The sequence below is a fragment of the Neofelis nebulosa genome, chromosome 8 (assembly GCF_028018385.1).
Source record: "Neofelis nebulosa isolate mNeoNeb1 chromosome 8, mNeoNeb1.pri, whole genome shotgun sequence".
NCBI lineage: Eukaryota > Metazoa > Chordata > Mammalia > Carnivora > Felidae > Neofelis > Neofelis nebulosa.
The window spans coordinates 108,375,360-108,397,430 of record NC_080789.1 but is presented as its reverse complement, the minus strand read 5'-3'; the positions used below and the strand labels follow the sequence as shown (position 1 = coordinate 108,397,430).

The 22,071-nt window shown below is 40.3% G+C and overlaps 1 protein-coding gene across 4 annotated transcripts in view; it reads left to right on the top strand.

The window, feature by feature from the left end:
* The first annotated feature begins 3,339 nt into the window (after positions 1–3,339).
* The window catches only part of ATP6V1E1 (ATPase H+ transporting V1 subunit E1), a 61,437-nt gene continuing 42,705 nt past the window's right edge, over positions 3,340–22,071 (top strand). For 3 of the 4 annotated variants that reach the window (XM_058744250.1, XM_058744249.1, XM_058744251.1), the window contains exons 1-4: positions 3,340–3,517; positions 9,797–9,862; positions 11,974–12,083; positions 12,385–12,451. In XM_058744250.1, coding sequence (XP_058600233.1) covers positions 3,485–3,517; positions 9,797–9,862; positions 11,974–12,083; positions 12,385–12,451 — 276 coding nt within the window. In that variant the 5' untranslated portion in view covers positions 3,340–3,484. The remainder of the gene's footprint in view (positions 3,518–9,796; positions 9,863–11,973; positions 12,084–12,384; positions 12,452–22,071) is intronic. The other variant, XM_058744252.1, reaches the window with a different exon arrangement.

The window sequence follows — 22,071 nt, the reverse complement described above, 5'->3', positions numbered from 1 at the left end:
GAGAGAGACAGAGCATGAACGGGGGAGGGGCAGAGAGAGAGGGAGACACAGAATCGGAAACAGGCTCCAGGCTCCGAGCCATCAGCCCAGAGCCTGACGCGGGGCTCGAACTCACGGACCGCGAGATCGTGACCTGGTTGAAGTCGGACGCTTAACCGACTGCGCCACCCAGGCGCCCCAGAAATGAAGTCTTAAAGTAAATGTGAAAAATATTAATTGTTGATTCTGGGTGCTGGTACATGCTACATGAATATTGAAATTATTCTTTGTATTTTTCTATATTGTCTCAAGTTAATAACAAATAAAAATCAGCACACTGTTTTCCATAAACCCAAAACACATTGATCTGTTACAGACATTAATTTCACAAATGATTAGACATGTGGCATTAGATTGCTGCTTTCACTCCCCAACCCTGTTATTTGCAGAACATTGTAAAAATTAAATGGGAGGAGGGATTGTAATTCAAATGAATGAATACTACCTCACCCTGCCCTAGGGATGCTAGAAAGAGGCATAATCCTGGAAATCTGTCTTCTGAGATGGCAAAGAATGAAGTTATTAATACAATAACTAACAAGATGAGAGAAATACACCTATCAACTGGTTTAGCTCAGTTGATTACAATACTGATCAAGTTAAGGTCAACTGCACAGATTTCTATTGCTCTGTTAGTGGCCGCATCCTTCCCTTATCCAACATTACCAATGTTTTCAAATATGTGCACCAACCCATCACATACTATAAAGATCACTGTATACCAGTACAGCTGGAAAACAATTTGGCAACATGTATTAAGAGCCTTAAAAATGTGTGTACCATTCTCATTAAAGGACAAACTGAAATGTGGTTTTCTGATGTGATGCACTGAGGATACAATATCACAGATGTAGTGCTCCTTCCCAAATGCATAACCTGAATCTAATTATGAGAAAAGTATCAGTATCAAATGTGTGGAACTCTTCAAAAATGTCACTATCGGGAAAGACAAAGTCTGAAAAACCATTCCGTATTAAAGGAGACTGAAAAGATGATAATTTATACAATAGGTGATCTTGGACTGCATCCTGGATCAGGAAAAAAAATGCTACAGAGGATATTGGTGGGACATATGGCAAAATCTGATAATGGACTTGTTAAATTTCCTGAATTTGATTGATGAAAAGTGATAAAGCAAATACAGCAAAATGTTAACAATTGGTGAATGCAGATGAATGGAGTTTATTGCATTGTTCTTACAACTTATTATATTTGAAATTTCCTCAAAATAAAAAGTTGGTAATAAAAATGCATGTACCTTTCGACCTATAATTCTACTGCTAGGAGTCTGTCCTAAAAATATACAAATTTTCAAAAGTCATTTTTTAAATAAAGATTAAAAAAATGCTTAATGTTTTAGTTATTTTTGAGAAAGACAGGGAGGGAGCACAAGTGCACTCACCGCTCCAGAGTGAAGTAGGGGCAGAGAGGTGGGGGAGGGGGACAAAGGATCTGAATCAGGCTCTGCACTGACAGCAGAGAGCCCAAAGCAGGGCTTAAACTCACGAACTGTGAGATCATGACTTGAGCCAAAGGCCAAAGTCAGAAGTTTAACCTACTGGGTCATCCAGGCACTCCTATAAAATTGTTTACAATTTAAGTTAGTTAGTGTATGTACGTATGTACATATGTGTTTGTTTGTTTATTCATTCATTCATTCATTCATTTATTTAGGGCATGCGAGCCAGGGAGGGCAGAGAGGGAGAGAGAGAGAATCCGGGGCTCAACTCACAAACTGTATGATCATGACCTGAGCCGAAATCAAGAGTGGTATGCTTAACCAACTGAGCCACCCAGGTGCCCCTCAAAAGTTCTTGTCTTACAGTTGGGGGGAAAATGGGGCTTGAGGCAAACAAATCTGTGGAAATTTCTGCCCTAATTTTCTGAATAATTCCCTTTAAGCGGGTCTTGGGAATAATGTTGGAAAAGGCATAGGCTCATTCAGAATTCCAAATAAATCGTGTACATACTCCACCTTTAAGGAAGTGGAGAATAACTTTTCACTCCTTACGTGTGCACTTCACATAGTACTTCCTTCCCAAGATTACAGTATGGAAACGGAAAAACGTTTAACTTTAACGGAGAAAGCTGCCATGTGACCAAAGTAGGCATCAGCAATCAAAAATAGTATTTTTAAAAATTTTTAAATTTTGGGGGCACCTGGGTGGCTCAGTCGGTTGAGCGTCCGACTTCAGCTCAGCTCATGATCTCGCGGTCTGTGAGTTCGAGCCCCGCATTGGGCTCTGTGCCGACGGCTGGGAGCCTGGAGCCTGCTTTGGATTCTGTGTCTCCCTCTCTCTCTGCCCCTCCCCCACTCATGCTCTGTTTCTGTCAAAAATAAACATTAAACAAATTTAAAAAAATTTTTTTTTAAGTTTTATTTAAGTAATCTCTACACCCAGTGTGGGGCTTGAACTCACCACTCTGAGACCTCGAGTCACATGCTCCTCAGAGGGAGCCGGCCAGGCACCCCTCAAAAATCATATTGACAGCATGAATCCTAGGTATTATGTGATGAAATGGCATTTTACCCCTGTAATCTTCCAACCAAAACCACTGACCAATCATGAGAAAAATTCCAAGAGCCGTGCATCCTATAGTATACCTAATTAGTATCCCTCAAAGTTGTCAAGGTCATCAAAAAGGAAAAGTTGAGTTAACATTCACACCCAACAAATTTAGGAGACATGACAATTAAATGAAACACAGTATCCTGGATGGGATCCTGAAAAAGAATAAACGCACTAGGTTAAAACTAAAGAAATCCGAATAAATGATGGACTTGGGTCAATACATCAATATTGCTTAATTAATTGTAACAAATGTGCCATAATAATGTAAGATGTTAATACAGTAACCAGTGTGTGAGGGGGAGAAAGATACACGAAAACCCTGCTTCATCTGCTTAATTTTTCTGTACATCTAAAGCTGTTCTAAAAATAAAATCCATTAATAAATAAAATATTGGTGAAATTTGCTTTCATTAAGGCCAAGAAAGCAAAATAATAAATTCTGATTTTGTGCTAAAAATGTAAACCTAAAAAAAATTCAAGGGCTATAAGGCTACAAAAACTCACATAATTCAACTAATTGCAAACACCAGAACTCACATTCTCTCCCTTCTACCGAGGAAGAAGCTTTTGAAGAAAACAGCTCGTTAGTCACGAGCCAGTGACCAAAGGAACTGAGACTGAACCGAGAAGGGCTGCCCGCGCAGGCGCCCAGCCAGGGAAGGGCGGGGCCAGGGCGGGACTTCCCCGAACCAGCTTTTTTCCCACTGGCTGAGAAGGGCGGGAGTGTGCCGTCACCTGGCAGGAACCGGAAGCTGGAGTTATAAAGCAAAGGAAGCCGAAACCTGCGCCGGGTTTTCTTTTCCCCTTCCTTTTACCTCCCTGTTCTAATCGCGTTCCAGCCAGTGTCCCTCCGGCCTAGCAGCACTTTCGCTATGGCTCTCAGCGATGCTGACGTGCAAAAGCAGGTGAGGGCCTGCGGTTGGGTCTGGCGTAGTCGCAGCGTCGGTCCCTGGGTGACGGGCTGGAACCCGGCTCAGGGAGGACGCGGGCCTCGGGCAGCCCAGATGCTGAAGGAGGGGTCCCTTACCTCAAGTCCCCGGGGCTTAGTGGTCTGTCTGAGGGAGGGAGGTTTGACTCACAGTCTTATGTCTTCAGCTGGGGTTTCGCGTGCCGCCTCCTTGATGTGCTGCTGGCTTTTTGGCTCCCACCTCGGCATTCCCTATTTTCCCAGGGTACTCGCTGTGGTTGTTAGAGCAGAGAATTGAAAACAAGGGTTGAAATGCAAATTGAATGCAAGGATTAAAAACCTCTTTTTCGTTTGATTTTTAACCCCGGGAGAAGGGTTCACAGTAGGATAAAGTGCTGACGGGAGACCGCTGCTTCCAATGTTGTTTTGAGGTCATTCATTTTATGAACTGTTTATCTTCATCTTGGAAGAATCCCCTCTATCATAATGAATTGTAATGGTTGCTCTCTCAGTAAGTGTGTACGTTAATATTTTGTAAATATTTATTAATCATAATGCAGAATTCCTCTCTTAACATTTATGAACTCCAGCGCCAATGTTTGGCATAAAGTAAGTAAGTCCAGGTCAGTGGAAAAAAATTATGGAAGTCGTGAACCTACATTATTTTTGCAAGTGTATAAACAGCCCTGGGAAACTTTAGGGGTTTTTTGTTTTTGTGTTTTTAAGGTGTCATACCTTCGAGTTTGTGGGCATTGAGAAAGTTATAATTTGAAAGTCTCCCAGGATAATATATTGGCATTGATAGGCCTGTAAGTAACAGGAAAAAGTGGTTTCCATTTGCCCTGCATAGATACTTTGCAACCAGGGTCCTTGAATTTAGTAGTCATATTGCCAAAAGGTTTTTCAGAGAAAGAAGCTTAAGCCTGCACTTTAATCTTTACGTAGTTTAGAGAACTAAATCCATTTCTTTTTGAAGTACTAGGAAAATTCTCTGACTAAAGCTCACTCACTGCCTTATGAATCTTAAGTGACCAATAAAATATTTTTTCCTTTTCCTAGGAAATGACTCTGCATTTTAATCTAGTATGCACTAAGAATGGAGTGTTTCTTCATCAGTGGTCTTATGCTAATCATAAAGGGGAAATCGTGTAACAAAAATAGTGTCTATGGAGAAGATTAAGAAATCTTAACAATATTCTTACAAAACAATGGGGTTTTTAACATATAAACTGCTATTTCTGATTTTTACTATAGGAGAAACTTGGTGCAGTGGAAAAGTACAGTGCCTTCCATACCTTCTAGTAGTCACAATTACAGTGCTGATTCTCTTCTTCCACTTGTTCCTTCATCTTTTTCCTACCCTACTTATTGAAGAATAAGGCTTCCCCAGGAAAAATATATTATAAAGATAAAGTGGTATATTTCCTTAGACTGAAACTATTTGTTTTTTCTGTAAAATTGAAAGATGAAGAAATCTGTTCTCTGCCTCTCCACACTCTAAGCTCCATAAGGGCAGTGTATTTTGTTCCCTGTATTCGCAGCAGTGAATAGGCCAGGCACCAAGCATGTAGTAAGTGTTTATAAATAGAGGATTCCCTGACGTCTTCCCTATTGTATTAAAATATTTATGTAGGGGTGCCTGGGTGGCTTAGGTGGTTGGGCATCCGACTTTGGCTCAGGTCATGATCTCACGGTTTGTGAGTTCGAGCCTGGCATCGGACTCTGTGCTGACAGCTGGGAGCCTGGAGCCTGCTTCAGATTCTGTGTCTCCTTCTGTCTCTGCCTCTCTCCTGCTCTTACTCTGTCTCTCTATATCTCAAAAATAAATCTAAAAAAAAATTTATATATATTTGTTTTTATGTGGGGAGTATGGTTATTTCATTAAATTTTCGAAGGAATCTGACTTCAAAAAACTTAAAACCTAGTAGGGTTAGCAGGAAGAAGGAAAGTATTTTCTAAAGGCTCTGCCTTAGGGGCGGAGTTAAATGTCCTGAAGGGTTTCACTATTTCTCTTGTTGGAACTCCTGAAGACAGAATATGATCATGTTGGCTGTAAACAGGTTCTCTGACCTGGGTTAAAATGAGTGTGTTTTGCTCTAGGCTGTGCTGATCTAGTCAAATCTGGTAGCAGAGGGTCCACCATGAGTGATAAAGGCAGATAATGCAGGTTTGAATCAGAGTTCACCTCTACAGGCCCATGCCTTGTGGCATTTATAAACACCTGTTTTGATTACTGTATTTAAACTAACTACTTTAAAATTCCAAACTGAGTTCAGTAAGGCTTCAAACTGAACTTGTGGAGATAAGATTCCTTACCGTGAACACACACACAAATCTGTGGGGGTTAATGCTTTTAGCAAGGTCACAGTTTTTCTATACAATGTACCTCTGGATTAGGTACTACAAATATTTCAAGGCCTGAGACTTCATAAGTATTGTATTACCTATGAAATAGGCTCTGATTATCATACTTATTTTGGTTCCTCAAGCATAGGGTAGCTGCTAAGAATTTTGATAAAAAGGAAATCTTACCTTTTAAAACCATACTGTGTGTTTTCTTTAAGACTCTGATGGCATGAGCTTGTATTATTAATGCACTTTTTATATTATTTTTTTTATTAAAAAAAATTTTTTAACGTTTATTTATTTTTGAGACAGAGAGAGACAGAGCATGAACGGGGGAGGGTCAGAGAGAGAGGGAGACACAGAATATGAAACAGGCTCCAGGCTCTGAGCTGTCAGCACAGAGCCTGACGCGGGCTTGAACTCACGAACCGCGAGATCGTGACCTGAGCCGAAGTCGGACGCTTAACCGACTGAGCCACCCAGGCACCCCTATTAATGCACTTTTTAAAAAATATATAAAACAAACTTACTCAGCCATTTTTAAGTGTACAGTCCAGTAGTTAAGTATGTTCACATTATTGTAAAACAAATCTTGACTCACTTTTGTACATCTGTGTGTACCTTAATTTTATGATATCTTTGTGGTATATGGAGAAGCTGGGAATTGTTTCCAGATTGTTAAACTCTAAAATGTACTGGGGGGGTGGCGCATGGGTGGCTCAGTCGGTTAAGCATCCAGCTAAGGCTCAGATCATGATCTCATGATCTCATTCGAGCCCTGCATCAGGCTCTGCGCTGACAGCTCAGAGCCTGGAGCCTGCTTCGGGTTCTGTCTCTCTGTCTCTCTCTGTCTCTGTCTCTGTCTCTCTCTGTGCCCCTCCCCCACTCACACTGTCTCTCCCTCTCAAAGATAAATAAACATTTAAAAAAATATAGGGGCGCCTGGGTGGCTCAGTCGGTTAAGCATCTGACTTCAGCTCAGGTCATGATCTCATGGTTCGTGAGTTCGAGCCCTGCGTTGGGCTCTGTGCTGACAGCTCAGAGCCTGGAGCCTGCTGCAGATTCTGTGTCTCCCTCTCTCTCTGCTCTTCCCCGTTTATGCTCTGTCTCTCTCCTTCAAAAATAAATAAAAACATTTAAAAAAATTTTTTTAAGTAAAAAAAATATATTTATATAAAAATAAAAAGTACTTGGGATATCTCAACAGGCTTAAAATACCCAGCAGGTTCTCATTCATTCACAAATGTTTATTGAGTACCCACTGTAGTGGCAGTTGTTCCCTTCTGGAGTTATGATGATATAAAAGACAAGATCTCAGTACTCATGGAGCTTACCTTAGATGAGAGAATTAATAAACACAATGAATTAACCTAGAGGTTATTGATGTTTTTAAAATCAGCTTTTTTTTTTTTTTTTCCAACGTTTTTTATTTTTATTTTTATTTTTGGGACAGAGAGAGACAGAGCATGAACGGGGGAGGGGCAGAGAGAGAGGGAGACACAGAATCGGAAACAGGCTCCAGGCTCCGAGCCATCAGCCCAGAGCCTGACGCGGGGCTCGAACTCAGGGACCGGACCGCGAGATTGTGACCTGGCTGAAGTCGGACGCTTAACCGACTGCGCCACCCAGGCGCCCCGTAAATCAGCTTTTTTTAAATTCATCATTTCTTTCAGATAGAGCCCCTATGAAATGAAACTACTAGTGAGTTTGATGAGCTGTGTTACTTGTATATTCCCTTGGGTGTATTTTACATCTTCACTGGAGACAATACTTCGTTTATGAGTCTAAATTGGATCAGTCACCCCAAGCCCCATTCAGAAGACTTCAGTGGACTTTATTCTCTGTAGCCAGAGCTCTAAAGCCCTTTAACAAGGACCTCACCTTATAGTTTAGTTGTGGATAGGGACAAGTAAGCAAGGAATTATGAATATGTATTTAGGTAGAGGAAGTGTGGAGTGCCCTAGATGCATGTAGGTGAGAAATTCAGAAAAGATTTCCCAAAGGCAGTTAAGCAAGCTGAATCCCAAGAAGTTAGCTAGATGAAGCAGGAGGAAGAGTATTCCAAGTGGAAGGAACAACATATTTGAAATCTCGGAAATGAAGGAGAGAGTGGTGAACTCAAGGAACAGAAAAACTGAAATAAGTTTAGTAGGATAGGAACCAAGAGTCTGAAGAGTGGCGAGTGGTGAAAGTTATTTTTCTTTTTTTTTTTTTTTTTTTTATTTAAATTTTTTTTTTTTTTCAACATTTTTTATTTATTTTTGGGACAGAGAGAGACAGAGCATGAACGGGGGAGGGGCAGAGAGAGAGGGAGACACAGAATCGGAAACAGGCTCCAGGCTCCGAGCCATCGGCCCAGAGCCTGACGCGGGGCTCGAACTCACGGACCGCGAGATCGTGACCTGGCTGAAGTCGGACGCTTAACCGACTGCGCCACCCAGGCGCCCCTGAAAGTTATTTTTCATATGATGCTGGCAAGGTAAGCATTGACCAGATCATGTACCTTCTAAAATCTTTGAGCTTGATCATAAAGAACGTTGGGGTGTGGGGGAATGTGATATGTGATGAGACCAACATTTTTTATTTATTTTTTTTTAAATTTTTTTTTTTAACGTTTTTTATTTATTTTTGGGACAGAGAGAGACAGAGCATGAACGGGGGAGGGGCAGAGAGAGAAGGAGACACAGAATCGGAAACAGGCTCCAGGCTCCGAGCCATCAGCCCAGAGCCTGACGCGGGGCTCGAACTCACGGACAACGAGATCGTGACCTGGCTGAAGTCGGATGCTTAACCGACTGCGCCACCCAGGCGCCCCAAGACCAACATTTTTTAAAGGATCTTTCTGGTTGCAGTGTAGAGTTGATGAAAGAGGAAACAGGGCTGGGGGCCAGTAGACAGATTTGGAAGCTGTGGTAATAATTCAGCTGAGAGATGGTGATAGCAAAGACTAGGATAGTGGCTAAGAAGATAGAGAGATGTGGACAAATAAAAGAACCATTGGAAGAGAGAATTGATTGGACTTGGTGGTTGATTGGATGTGAGGACTGAAGTACAAGGAAGAGTCAAAGTTGAATGTTGTACTAATCCTCCAGATAGAGATCAAAGTTGGGGGCAGGGAGTGGTTAAGTGTTCATTAGTGAGTGTTTTGGATTTAGGTTGCTGTGAGTAGGATATCTAAAAAAGAGCAGTCTAGGAGGCAGAGGCACTGAAGGAGAACAAGGAAGTCAAAAGGAAGAGATTGTTTAAGAAGGGAGGATTGGTCAACATAACAAGAGATGCTGAAATGTCAAGGTGAGGCCAAGATTTAAGGACTAGGAGATTATTGTCATTTTATGAGAGTAATTTCAGTGGACTGAAGGGGTAGAAGTGGATTAAAGTATGTTGAGAGTAGAAGGTAAGAAAGTTGAAAAAGTATGGGGCACCTGGCTGGCTCAGTCAGTAGAGCATGTGACTCTTGATCTCAGTGTTAGAAGTTCAAGTTCCATGTTGGGTATAGAGATTACTTAAAAATAAAAAATAAAAAAATCTTAAAAATAAAATCTTTTTTAAAAAGTTGAAAAAGTAAATCTAAATAGGTCTTTGATCCATTTTATTAGAGATGGAGAAGAGAAAAAGAGGGTCCTGGCCAAAAGGGGTATGAAGTAGAGGAGGGTATATATTTAGTCCACCCTCCCCCATAAACTCTAAGTTCTTTGAGAATAGGATAATGTTCTGTGATATTGAATATTGCATCTGGTCCATTTGCTAGAGCAAATTCCAGATTATAAGATATCTGAGACCAGAAATTATCTCATTTATCCTTGTATACAATGCGTGGCACATAATATGCATTCAATAATGATTGATTGTTGAATGAATCAGAAAAGATAGGTACATTTTCTTTTCTTGTTATACTCAAAAATAAAATAATCTTTTCATTTTTTTCTTACAGATTAAGCATATGATGGCTTTTATTGAACAGGAAGCCAATGAGAAAGCAGAAGAAATAGATGCAAAGGTGAGATTTCCTTTTCTAGGTTTAAGAAATTATCAAAATTTCGTATTGTTTTTGCTTTGGTAAGGAGTAATTTTACTAGTTGTTTAACAACACATCACATAGGACTGCTAAGAATATCTTTTCTCTTTTTTTTTTTTTTTTTTTTTTTTTTTAATTTATTTTTGGGACAGAGAGAGACAGAGCATGAACGGGGGAGGGGCAGAGAGAGAGAGGGAGACACAGAATCGGAAACAGGCTCCAGGTTCCGAGCTGTCAGCACAGAACCCACAGAGCCCGACGCGGGGCTCGAACTCACGGACCGCGAGATCGTGACCTGGCTGAAGTCGGCCGCTTAACCGACTGCGCCACCCAGGCGCCCCATCTTTTCTCTTTTTTAAATATTTTTTTAATGTTTATTTTTGAGAGAGAGAGAACGTGAGCAGGGAAGAGGCAGAGAGAGAGGGGGACAGAGGATCCAAAGCAGGCTCTGTGTTGACAGCAAAGCCCGATGTCGTGATGCAAGACTCAATGTGAGGCTTGAACTCAGGAACCATGAGATCATGATTTGAGCCAAAGTTGGACACTTAACCAACTGAGCCACCCAGCCACTCCAAATAGCTCTTATCTTTAATATTAAAAAATAAATTTTCCTTTCTAAACATCCTGATTGTCAATAAGTGTCCTGAAATTTTATGGTAGGGAGTAGAAAAGTAATGGGTTAATTTTCTCATGGAATCTGGAAACTAGACATTTAGCATCTATGGGTAATTATGATAGCTGGTTAAGGAGGGTGTAGTATTGGGGCGCCTGGGTGGCTCAGTTGACTAAGGGTCTGACTTCGGCTCAGGTCATGATCTCACAGTTCATGGGTTTGAGCCCCATGTTGGGCTCTGTGCTGACAGCTGAGAGCCTGGAGCCTGCTTCAGATTCTGTGTCTCCCTCTCTCTGCCCCTCCCCTGCTCACACTCTGTCTCTCTCTTTCTCTCAAAAATAAATAAACATTAAAAAAAATTTTTTTTAAAGAGGTGTAGTATTTTTATGTTGTTATTTTGCTTTTTCATTAATTTGTGCTTGTTTTTTTCTTTTTAAGTTTTTTAAAAGTTTATTTATTTAGAGAGAGCACGTGGGAGGGGTGGAGAAATAGGGAGGAAGAGAGAATCCTAAACAGGGTCCACACTGTCAACACAGAGCCCAATTCGGGTCTCAAACTCAATGAACTGTGAGATAATAACCTGAGCCGAAACCAAGAGTTGGCCACTTAACTGACTGAGCCACCCAGGCACCCGTAATTTATAATTTTAAAACGACTGTTAGATTCATCTTATTTTTCTGATCAGTGGAGGCAAGAATGCTGTTATAATTCTTTTATTTTTATAAGGGAGGACTAAAACTGAGATTACTTGACCAGATTCTTTAGGCAGTAACCCAGATCTTCTAAACTCCAAATTTTGTGTTCTTTTTATTAGCCCCCTAGTAAGCAAATGGATTAAATTTAGAATACATAATGATTTTTTTTTTTGTTTATTATTTTTGAGAGAGAGTGAGTGTGAGTTGGGGAGGTTCAGAGAGAGGCTGGGGTACAGAGGATGTTAAGTGGGCTCCACACAGATGGCAGAGAGCCTGATGCGGGGCTCAAACCCATGAACCACAAAATCATGACCTGAGCTTCCGGAAGTCAGATGCTCAACCAAGGCGCCCCAATGATTTTTTTCACATACAAAACCTTCTATCAATATATCCTTTATGACTTTGTGGGTAGGTACTATTATCCTTTTTCTTTTTCTTTTTTTTTTTTAATTTTTAGTTTAAGTAGGCTCTACACCCAACGTGGGGCTTGAACTTAGGACCCTTAGATCAAGAGTGGCATGCTCTACCAACTGATCCAGCCAGGCACCGCTGGGTATGATTATTTTTGATCAGATTTTTAGTTTTCTGGTTCATCATTTATGATGAAAATCAATGGTTATCTCTTTTAAGTAAATTAGAAATAATTCTTGAAGACAAGTCATAATAAACTTCCTATGTTTGATATGGAAAACGATAATTATAAGCAAGTACCTCTGGTTACCAGCTGCTTAAAATAAAACTCCAGATCTGCTGTAATGAATTAATAATAATAAATTCCTTGGTAGGCAGAGGAAGAGTTCAACATTGAGAAAGGTCGTCTTGTGCAAACCCAAAGACTGAAGATTATGGAATACTATGAGAAGAAAGAAAAGCAGATTGAGCAGCAGAAGAAAATGTAAGTAGATCCTGGTCACAATATTAGCTAAGGAAGCTTTGAAAAGTCAGTGGGACAAAAGACAGAGCATGTGCTTTGGAGTCAGGGAGGTATGGGTTCAAGTCTTAACTGGACCAACTTACACTTTTCTCACCTTGGGCAAGTTGCTTAATTATTTTTCTTCCTTTGTGAAAATGGAAGCTTCACAGGATTATTGAAAAAAAAGTTGGAATAACTGATAGAAAAGTGCTTCTTTATCTTTGAAAATAAGTTCATAGAAGTTTTATGCTGTACTGCTACTATTTTTCCATATCTTTTGCAGTCAGATGTCTAATTTGATGAATCAAGCAAGGCTCAAAGTCCTCAGAGCGAGAGATGACCTTATTACAGTGAGTAATTAGCCCCTATTATAAAATTGTAAAGTGTTTATTTACCTATTGTAGAGAATGCACTAGTTAGCATTAGCTAATTAAGGAGGTGAATGATTTTTAGAAAACATTTGGTCAGCAAATCATTATACTAGGTATTGTAGTAAATACAAAGTGAATAAGATATTGCCATGTCTTCAAAGACCCTCTGATCTCACAGAGCATATAGACTCTTTTGGTTATACAACACATGATGGATGGACCATACAGTATATGAGGGTGATAGGGACGAATAAAATTAGTAAAATTATGGCCAAGAGTGCAAGGCTAAAAGAGCTTCACCTATTTTCAGTAGAAGCTATTGAAGTTTTTATTTTATTTTACGAGAATTATCATAAATAGGGTTCATGGTATGAGTATGTAGGCTAAATTTAAGAGGGAAGAGGTTAGGAGCACCGGGGTGGCTCAGTCAATTAAGCATTTGACTTCAGGTGAGGTCATGATCTCACAGTCCGTGAGTTTGAGCCCTGTGTTGGGCTCTGTGCTGACAGCTCAGAGCCTGGAGCCTGCTTCCGATTCTGTGTCTCCCTCTCTCTTTGCCCCTCCCCCACTCACACTCTGTCTCAAAAATGAATAAATGTTAAAAAAAATAAGAGGGAAGAGGTTACACACAAGATAACCATTTGGGAAGTATTGTCATCTGAGGAAGAAGGCAGAAACCTACTGAAACATACCATTTAGTTGAGAAAGTTTAAAGGTATTTGAATTAGGGACTCTTGACTGGCTCAGTCATTAGAGCATGTGAGTCTTGATCTCGGGGTTGTGAGTTTGAGCCTCACATTGTGTGTAGTGTTTACTGAAAAAAAATATTCATATAAAGATATTCAAATTATATTTCAGGAACCAACAAGGATGCCTGCTGTTTCCACTGTTCTTCATTGTGGTGGAGGCCTTAGATTCCTTTAAGGTGGAGAAATAGGAATTATACACAAATTAGGAAGGAATAATTTTTTTTGCAGATATGATTGCCTATAAAAAAATATAACATCTGAAAAACTGTAAGAACTAGTGATTAGTTCAAAGTGGTGACTGGCTATAAAGAGAGTATAAAAAATGAATAGTTTTTCTATATACCAACAATAACCAATTAGCAAGTAAAATAAAAAGTAGATTCCTTTGTAGTGGTTACAAAAACTACGGATAAATGGTTACAAAAACTATGGATAAATGCTATTGAATAAGCCAGCATTCATATGAAAAAGCTATAAAACTAAAAATATAAAATTTGAATAAATGGCAAACATACCTTTCTTTGGTTTGTTTGAGAGAGTGTGTCTGTTCATGCAAGCAGGGGAGGAGCAGAAGGAGAGGGAGAATCCCAAGCAGGCTCCAGGCCCATCACAGAGCCTGATGTGGGGGCTCAATCTCATGATCCTGAGATCATGACCTGTGCTGAAATCAAGAGTTGGATGCCTAAGTGACTGAGCCACCCAGGTGCCCTAAAAACATACCACTTTCTTAGAAGATTAAAGAAACACAAACGAATATAAGTGTGTCAGTGTTGACGCATTTTGCAGGAAGACTTTCCAGACATTGACTACTGACTAACTCCTCTTCTTCTTCCAAGTTCAGTGCTAAATACTGAATTTCAGATCTGGTTAACTAGGAGAATGGTGATTGTGTTAATGAAATGGGAAGTTAGGAGGGCAAGCTCTTTTTTTTTTTTTTTTTTTTTTTTTTTTGAGAGAGAGCGAGTGTGCACACACAAGTGGGGGAGGGGCAGAGAGGGAGAAAGAGACACAATCTGAAGCAGGCTCCAGGCTCTAGCTGTCAGTGCAGAAGCCAACCTGGGGCTCCAACTCACAAACTGAGATCATGACCTGAGCCGAAGTTGGATGCTTAACCGACTGGGCCACCCAGGTGCTCCTGGAGGGCAAGGTCTTTTAAGAATAGCTAGCTTAAAACAAACCAACAAAAAACAAAACAAAACAAAAAAAAGAATAGCTAGCTTACTTTTGGACATACTTTAAGGGGCCAAGAAATCTCCAGTTGGATGTGTCTGTCAGGATGTTAAGTGAGGGGCTGAAGTTCAGGACAACAGAGATTGCTTATTAACATAACCTTCATAGCACTTCAAATGTGAATGCTTTTAAATTCTAGGAATATGGGAAAATAGGGAATGTGTTGCTAAATTATCTTGTTACATGGGAATGAATAGTTCATACTCTATAATATAAAAGGAGGACTAGACAGCTTTTTGTGGAAATGTTGACTGCAAAATGTTAACACCTGAGGGTAGTTGTTACCTAGTGTCTTCACTAAAGTGTTGAGTTTCAGTAACCAGTGGTTGATTTCTTTCCACAGGATTCAGATTTCTTTAGCAACCAGAATTGATTGACCTAGTTTATACACTTCTCTTAAAATAATAGTATGTGCTTAGGGAAGGTAGTTTGTTGTAAAAGAACTTGGGCTTACAAGTCTTTCAGCTTTGCCATATTAGTTTGAGTAAATTATTATTTCTGACCCTCAATTTCCTCTTTGGTATGTATTAATTATGGTGCTTGGTTCAGAGGGCTGGGTTTTTCTCTTTTTTATTTTAATTTTTTTTAAGGTTTGTTTATTTTTGAGAGAGAGCGAGAGAGACAGAGCATGAGTGGCCGAGGGACAGAGAGAGAGGGAGACACAGAATCCGAAGCAGGCTCCAGGCTTGAGCTGTCAGCACAGAGCTTGACATGGGGCTCGAACTCCCAAACTGTGAGATCATGACTTAAACCAAAGTCAGACACTAACTGACTGAGCCACCCAGGTGCCTCTGGGTTTTTCTCTTTTTAAAAATAATTTTTAAACTGTTTAAAAGTAAAATTTATTTTGGGGTACCTGGCTGACTCAGTTGGTAGAGCATGCAACTCTTGATCTTGGGGTCGTGAGTTCAAGCCCCAAGTTAGGTGTGGAGCCTACTTTAAAAAAATAAAGGGGCATGTGGGTGGCTCAGTTGGTTCAGTGTCCAACTTTTGATAACGGCTCAGGTCGTGATCTCGTGGTTTGTGAGATTGAGCCCCATGTCAGGTTGTGCACTGACAGCATGGAGCCTGCTCGGGATTCTCTCTCTCCCTCTCTCTTTGCCCCTCCCCCACTTATTCTATCTCTCTTAAAGTAAATAAACTTCAAAATTAAATATTTAAAACATCAAATTTATTTTTACGTAGTGTTACATGCACATTAAAAATTTAAAGAATCGGATACCAGGGTAGCTTGGTTGAGCATCTGACTTTTGGTTTTGGCTTGGGTAATGATCCCAGGGTTGTGGGATCGAGTCCTGAGTTGGGCTCTTTACTAAATGTGGAGACTGGTTGAGATTCTCTCTCTCTCTCTCCCTCCCTCTCCCTCTCTCTCCCTCCCTCTCCCTCTCTCTCCCTCCCTCTCTCCCTCCCTCCCTCTCTCCTTCCCTCCCTCTCTCCCTCCCTCTCTCCCTCTCTCCCTCCCTCTCTCCCTCCCTCTCTCCCTCTCTCTCCCTCTCTCTCCCTCTCTCTCCCTCTCTCTCCCTCTCTCTCCCTCTCTTTCTCCCTCTCCCCCTCTCTCCCCCTCTCTCCCCCTCTCTCCCCCTCTCTCCCCCTCTCTCCCCTCCTCTGTCTTACATACGTGCACTCTCTCTACTCTAAAATAAAAATAAAAATTTTAAAAAAATTAAGGAATCAAATCCATAAGGTTTATACCAACAAATATCAGTGTCTTGGCCCAGTTGAAACACAGGGTTCTTAGGCTCTTATAAGGATCAAATGCAAGAATGCATTTAAATACTCTAGCTTAACACTTGGCATATAGTATTTGTTTAAGAAGTGTTACTTCACTTTCCCCACCTCATCTCCTCCTGTGGTGACCCTTCTCTTAATTGGTCTGGATAGTTGAAATATTCTCCCAGCTGTTTGGTGCCAGTGCTCAGAAAGCCCTGAACTATTTAAGTTGCTACATCTTTGATATATGCCTGGAGTCAAAAATGACAACTGTGTCAGCTACTGTGTAGATGCTGTTATTTGTATAGTCAAGAGTTTAGAGACCTGTAACTTAAAATATCTCAGTAGCAGGCCTCAATATGAGTGCCAAGGGTTATAGCATGTATTGTTTTTTTTAATTAAAAAAAAATTGTACTCTTATTTTTATTTATTTAGTTTTTATTTTTAAGTGGTTTTTAAAAATTCACTTATTTTTGAGAGAGGGTGCGAGTGAGCAAGGGGCAGAGAGGGAGGGTGAGAGAGAATTCCATTCAGACTCTGCACTATTCAAAGTGGGCCTGGAGCTCATCTGATGCAGAGCTTGAACTCACTGAGATCATGACCTGAGCCAAAGTCGGCTGCTTAACCGCCTAAGCCACCCAGGCACCCCATTAATATCTAAAATTTAGATTAATCATTTATTATCAAATATTTGAATTCTTACTAGGTGAAAGCACGATTCTAATTACTAGAGATATAATAAAATTTAGCTCCTGCTTTTGTGGAATTTAATATCCTAGTATGCTATGTATGAGTTGTGGTTTTAAGTTGATTTTTTTTTTTTTTTGAGAGAGAGAGAGAGCTGGAGGGGCAGAGAGAAAGAATCTTGAGCAGGCTCCGCACTGTCACTGCAGAGCCCAACATGGGGCTCGAACTCACAAACCTTGAGATCATGACCTGAGCAAAAATCAAGAGTCTGATGCTTAAACAACTGAACCACCCAGGCACCCCCAAAATTTTATTTTTATTTTTATTTATTTTAATTTTTTTTTAATGTTTATTTTTGAGACAGAGAGAGACAGAGTGCAAGTGGGGGAGGGGCAGAGAGAGAGGGAGACACAGAATCTGAAACAGGCTCCAGGCTCTGAGCTGTCAGCACAGAGCCCGATGCGGGGCTCGAACCCACGGACCGCGAGATCATGACCTGAGCCGAAGTCGGACGCTCAACCGACTGAGCCACCCAGGCACCCCCAAAATTTTATTTTTAAGTAATTTCTACACCCATTGTGAGATTCGAACCCATAGCCCTGAGATCAAGAGTTGCACACTGCACTGACTAAGCCAGCCAGGCGTCCTGAGAGGTTGGAACTTCTATATGGACAGCACACTGGTTCCAGGTGGAGCTGAAGGAATGGATGAGATCACCAAGGTTGTGGATGTCGAATTATAGGGCCAAGTAAACAAACTGAGAAGCATCTTTTTTTTTTTTTTTTTTTTTAAGTAAGTAAGCTCTGCACTCAACGTGGGGCTTAAACTCATGACCCCAAGATCAAGAGTTGCATACTCTACCAACTGAGCTAGCCAGGTACCCCCAAGAAGCATCATATTTAATAGGCAGGAAGATAAGGGATTGCTAAGGAAACATGAAGAAAAAAGCAGTCGTGTTGGAGAAGAATAAGAAGCTAAGGGAACAGAAAACTTGAACAAAATGAGAATCTAAAATAGCAGCTAATGCTTCTAAGAATCAGAGTAGGTAGAGCACAGATTTGGCATTCAAGGTGTCATTTCTGACTTTTGCCAGAGCACTTTCATGGGATTAATGAAGGCAGAAAACCAGACTGTAATGGCCTGAAAAGTGTGTGGTGTAAGTGTGTGGTGAGGAACTGGAGGCATGTGCATGGCCTCCTAAGGAGTGGGACTGTGGGAGCTGCTGGTGCATTGATCTCAGATACAAAGTTACAAGTATTCTATAGCATGCAACTTGAGTTCAGTGTACAGCTGAGCTTTTATTTTTTTAATTTATAGTGAGAATTTTGTGAAAATAAACATTTCTATAATTTTAGTTCTAAAGACGTGTTTCCTTAGCCCTTTGCCAAGTCTATCTTCTTACCATCAAGTAATTTACAGTTTAGCAAACACAGTAAGAGGCCTAGAGGGCTGAGGAAACAGAGCAGACAGGGTTACATATTCATCAAAGCATACATACCTGCTTTAAATGGATTTTGCTATTTGAAAACATTTTATTTCTAGTAGTTATTTTCTCTGATGTTTATCCTTTTTCCTTGCCTGCCCTGATGTTTAAGAGCACAAGCTTTGGAATTCCTGTGAGATTTGAATTTCTGTTTCCCAGTATCAGCTATTTGGTGGGCAAATATTTTAAGCACTTTGAACCTTCTGTTTCCTATAAAACAGTCAGGTTTAAGAGGGCAGGTAGGTTAGAGGCAGTCAGGTTCAAGTGGGCAGATATGTCCTTCCAAAATACTGATAATAAAATGTAAACTGACATGTGAACTGCAGTAATTTACACATCTCTCCTTCGAAAAGCTGCTTGGGGAGCCAGATGATAATCAGAAGGTTGGAATTTATTTATTTTTTAAGTGTTTATTTATTTTGAGAGAGAGAGAGAATCCCAAGCAGGCTCCGTACTTTCAGCGCAGAGCCTGATGTGGGGCTCCATCTCACAAACTGTGAGCCAATATCAAGAGTTGGACACTTAACCAACTGAGCCACCCAGGTGCCCCAGAAAGTTTGAATTTAGTATCAAAGAGTGTCACTAAGATATTAGTGGTTTGTACCATTGTTGATCATAATTTGCCTCTTTCACCTATGATGACATATCTTTTAAGTTATGGGAATACTCAAGGGACATTATAATTTATGTCAGTCAGGTTTCAGCCTTCTTAGCTAGAGTTTGGGTTTATTCTGGCTTCCCTGCCTCCTTGATTGGAGTTTTAGATGGTGTTAAAAGTCCTCACTTAACCTATTTCCAGATTTTTCATAGTGGGCTACTTTTACAGATGGCTAGTATTGCTCTTTACAAGTCGTCTTTATTTAATTTTATTCTCTTACAGCAAACCTATCTCCATACTCCACTCCTCTTTGCTTGACCATAGTTGATTGGTCAATTCCAGCCCAGAGAAAAATGCTTGAGGGATTCCACGATGAGGAGGGGCTACAGTTTCTTTCAGCCAAACGTCTTACAGAGTATATGCTTTAAATCCTTGTGCTCATAAGCTTCCTAGATTGTGCGAAGCCTTAAATGACTTCTTAACCAGACTGTTCGGATTGAAGTGATAATACTTCTCGGGTTTAGGTTGTTCTGATGGACACTTAAAATTAGAGGTTGAGGGGCGTCTGGGTGGCTCAGTCGGTTAAGCATCAGACGTCAGCTCAGGTCATGATCTCACAGTCTGTGAGTTCGAGCCCCACATCAGGCTCTGTGCTGACAGCTTAGAGCCTGGAGCCTGCTTCAGATGCTGTGTCTCCCTCTCTCTCTGCCCCTCCCCTGCTCATGTTCTGTCTCTCTCTGTCTCAAAAATAAATAAAAACATTAAAAATAAATTAAAAAATTAAAGGTTGATTTTTGAGCACCTCTTAATAGTTTCACTATGTTTACATAGAAATTTTAATTCTAAAAAAAAAAAGGAAGAAATTTTAATTGTTTTGTCAGGGCATCATATTCCACCCAGTTTCAACCCCACCACCAACCCCTCATAAATTGATCCACCTTTTTCTTTCTTTCTTTTTTTTTTTTTTCTCTTTTTAAATCTATGCTCTTCCTCCTTTGAACTTAAAGAATGTTTTTCACATCACTGCTGTCATCATGTCTTTCAGTGTCTGGACTAACTCAAAATTATAACCTTGTCTTCCGACTCCAGGTCTTTGTGAGGAGATGGATTACTGTTTAAATATTTCTTGCTCTGAGGGTTTAGTCTGCTTTGTGTAGAATATATCTGAGATTGACTGTTGCTGTGGGGGAGATTTTTCTCTTGAAAAATCTTTCTCTTGATTTACTTTCTCTTGAGCCCTCAGGGACTAGAAAAGTCATTTTTGTTGGTTATTTTATTTGGCTTTGTTTTTTGTTTTTGTTTTTATTTGATTTTTGGTTTCAGGAGAATTTAGTGATTCATCACTTACATATAACACCCAGTGCTCATCACAAGTGCCCTCCTTAATACCCATCACCCATTTAACCCATCCTCCTGCCGACTTCCCTCCATCAGCCCTCAGTTTGTTCACTAAACTAAGAGTCTCTTATGGAGGGACTAGAAAAATCTTAAAAGCTAATCACACTCAGTGTATTGAAAAGGGTAATAGTCTTACAGTTTCTTTAGTAGATTCCTTTATTAGTGGTTATCCATAGAAATACCTCTGTCAGATAAATGCTTTAAAGCAAAAGCTAGCTGATGTTCTGTAACAAATGGAAATAAAGCCAACCTGATACAACCACTGAGATAATACCACCATGGGGAAAATGTGAAAAAGAAAGTGATTATCGTCTAATAATTACATACTTAGAAGAAGAAGGAAAAGGATTGTCCTTTTTGACATTTTGTTGTTAACTTTTTTTTTTTTTTAAGATTTTATTTTTAACCTGTATACCCAATGTGGGGTTCAAACTCACAACCTTAGATCAAGAGTTGCATGTTTCACTGATTGAGTCAGCTGGGTGCCCTTGTTAATTTAAATGTTATTTGTTTTTCATCATTAAAACAAAATAGGGGGGCACCTGGGTGGCTCAGTCAGTTAAGCGTCTGACTCTTGACTTCAGCTCGGGTCATGAGCTCATGGTTTGTGAGTTCAAGCCCCACACTGGGCTCTGCGCTGATAGTGCAAAACCTGCTTGGGATTCTCTCTCTCCCCCTTTCTCTGCTCCTCCCATGTACTCTCTCTCTCTCAAAATAGATTTTAAAAAATAAACAACAACAACAACAAAACAGCCAAAATGGGAGCTTACTGAATGGGAGAAGATATTTGCAAGTAATACATTCAATAAAGGGTAAATATAAAAATATATAAACAACTTCTACACCTAAACACCACACCACCTCCCTGAAACAATCTGGCTAAAAAGTGGGTGGAGGACCTAAATAGACATTTTTAAAATGGTGTTCGATATCAGTAATCATCAGGGAAATGTAAATCAAAACCACAGTATCAGCTCATACCTTTCAGAATGGCTACTGTCAAAAAGATAAGGGGCGCCTGGCTGGCTCAGTCGGTTGGGCGTCCGACTTCGGCTCAGGTCATGATCTCCCGGTTCGTGAGTTTGAGCCCCGCATCGGGCTCTGTGCTGGCAGCTCAGAGCCTGGAGCCTGTTTCAGATTCTGTGTCTCCCTCTCTCTCTGACCCTCCCCCGTTCATGCTCTGTCTCTCTCTGTCTCAAAAATGAATAAACGTTAAAAAAAAAAAAAAGATAAGAAATAAGTGTTGGCAAGGGTGTGGAGAAAAGGGAACCTTCATGCACTGTTGGTAGGAGTGTAAACTGGTGCAGCCATTCTGGAAAACAGTATGGAGGTTCCTCAAAAAATTAAAAATAGAAATACCATATGATCCAGGGATGCCTGGCTGGCTCAGTTGGTAGAGCATGTGACTTCTGATCTCAGTGTCATGAGTTCAAGCCCCTTATCGGGTGTAGAGATGACCTTAAAAAATAATAAAAATATCTTTTTAAAAGGAGAAATACCATATGATCCAGTAATTCTCCTACAGGGTATTTACCCAAAGAAAATGGAAACACTAATCAAAAAGATATATGCAGCCCTACTATAGCATTATTTACAATAGCCAAGACAAATGTCCCAAATGTCCATTGATAGATGAATAAAGAAGGGGGTATATATACACAATGGAATATTACTCAACCATAAAGAGAGAAATCTTAACTATTTGTGACAACGTAGATGGATAAAAGACTGTTGTGGCAAGTGA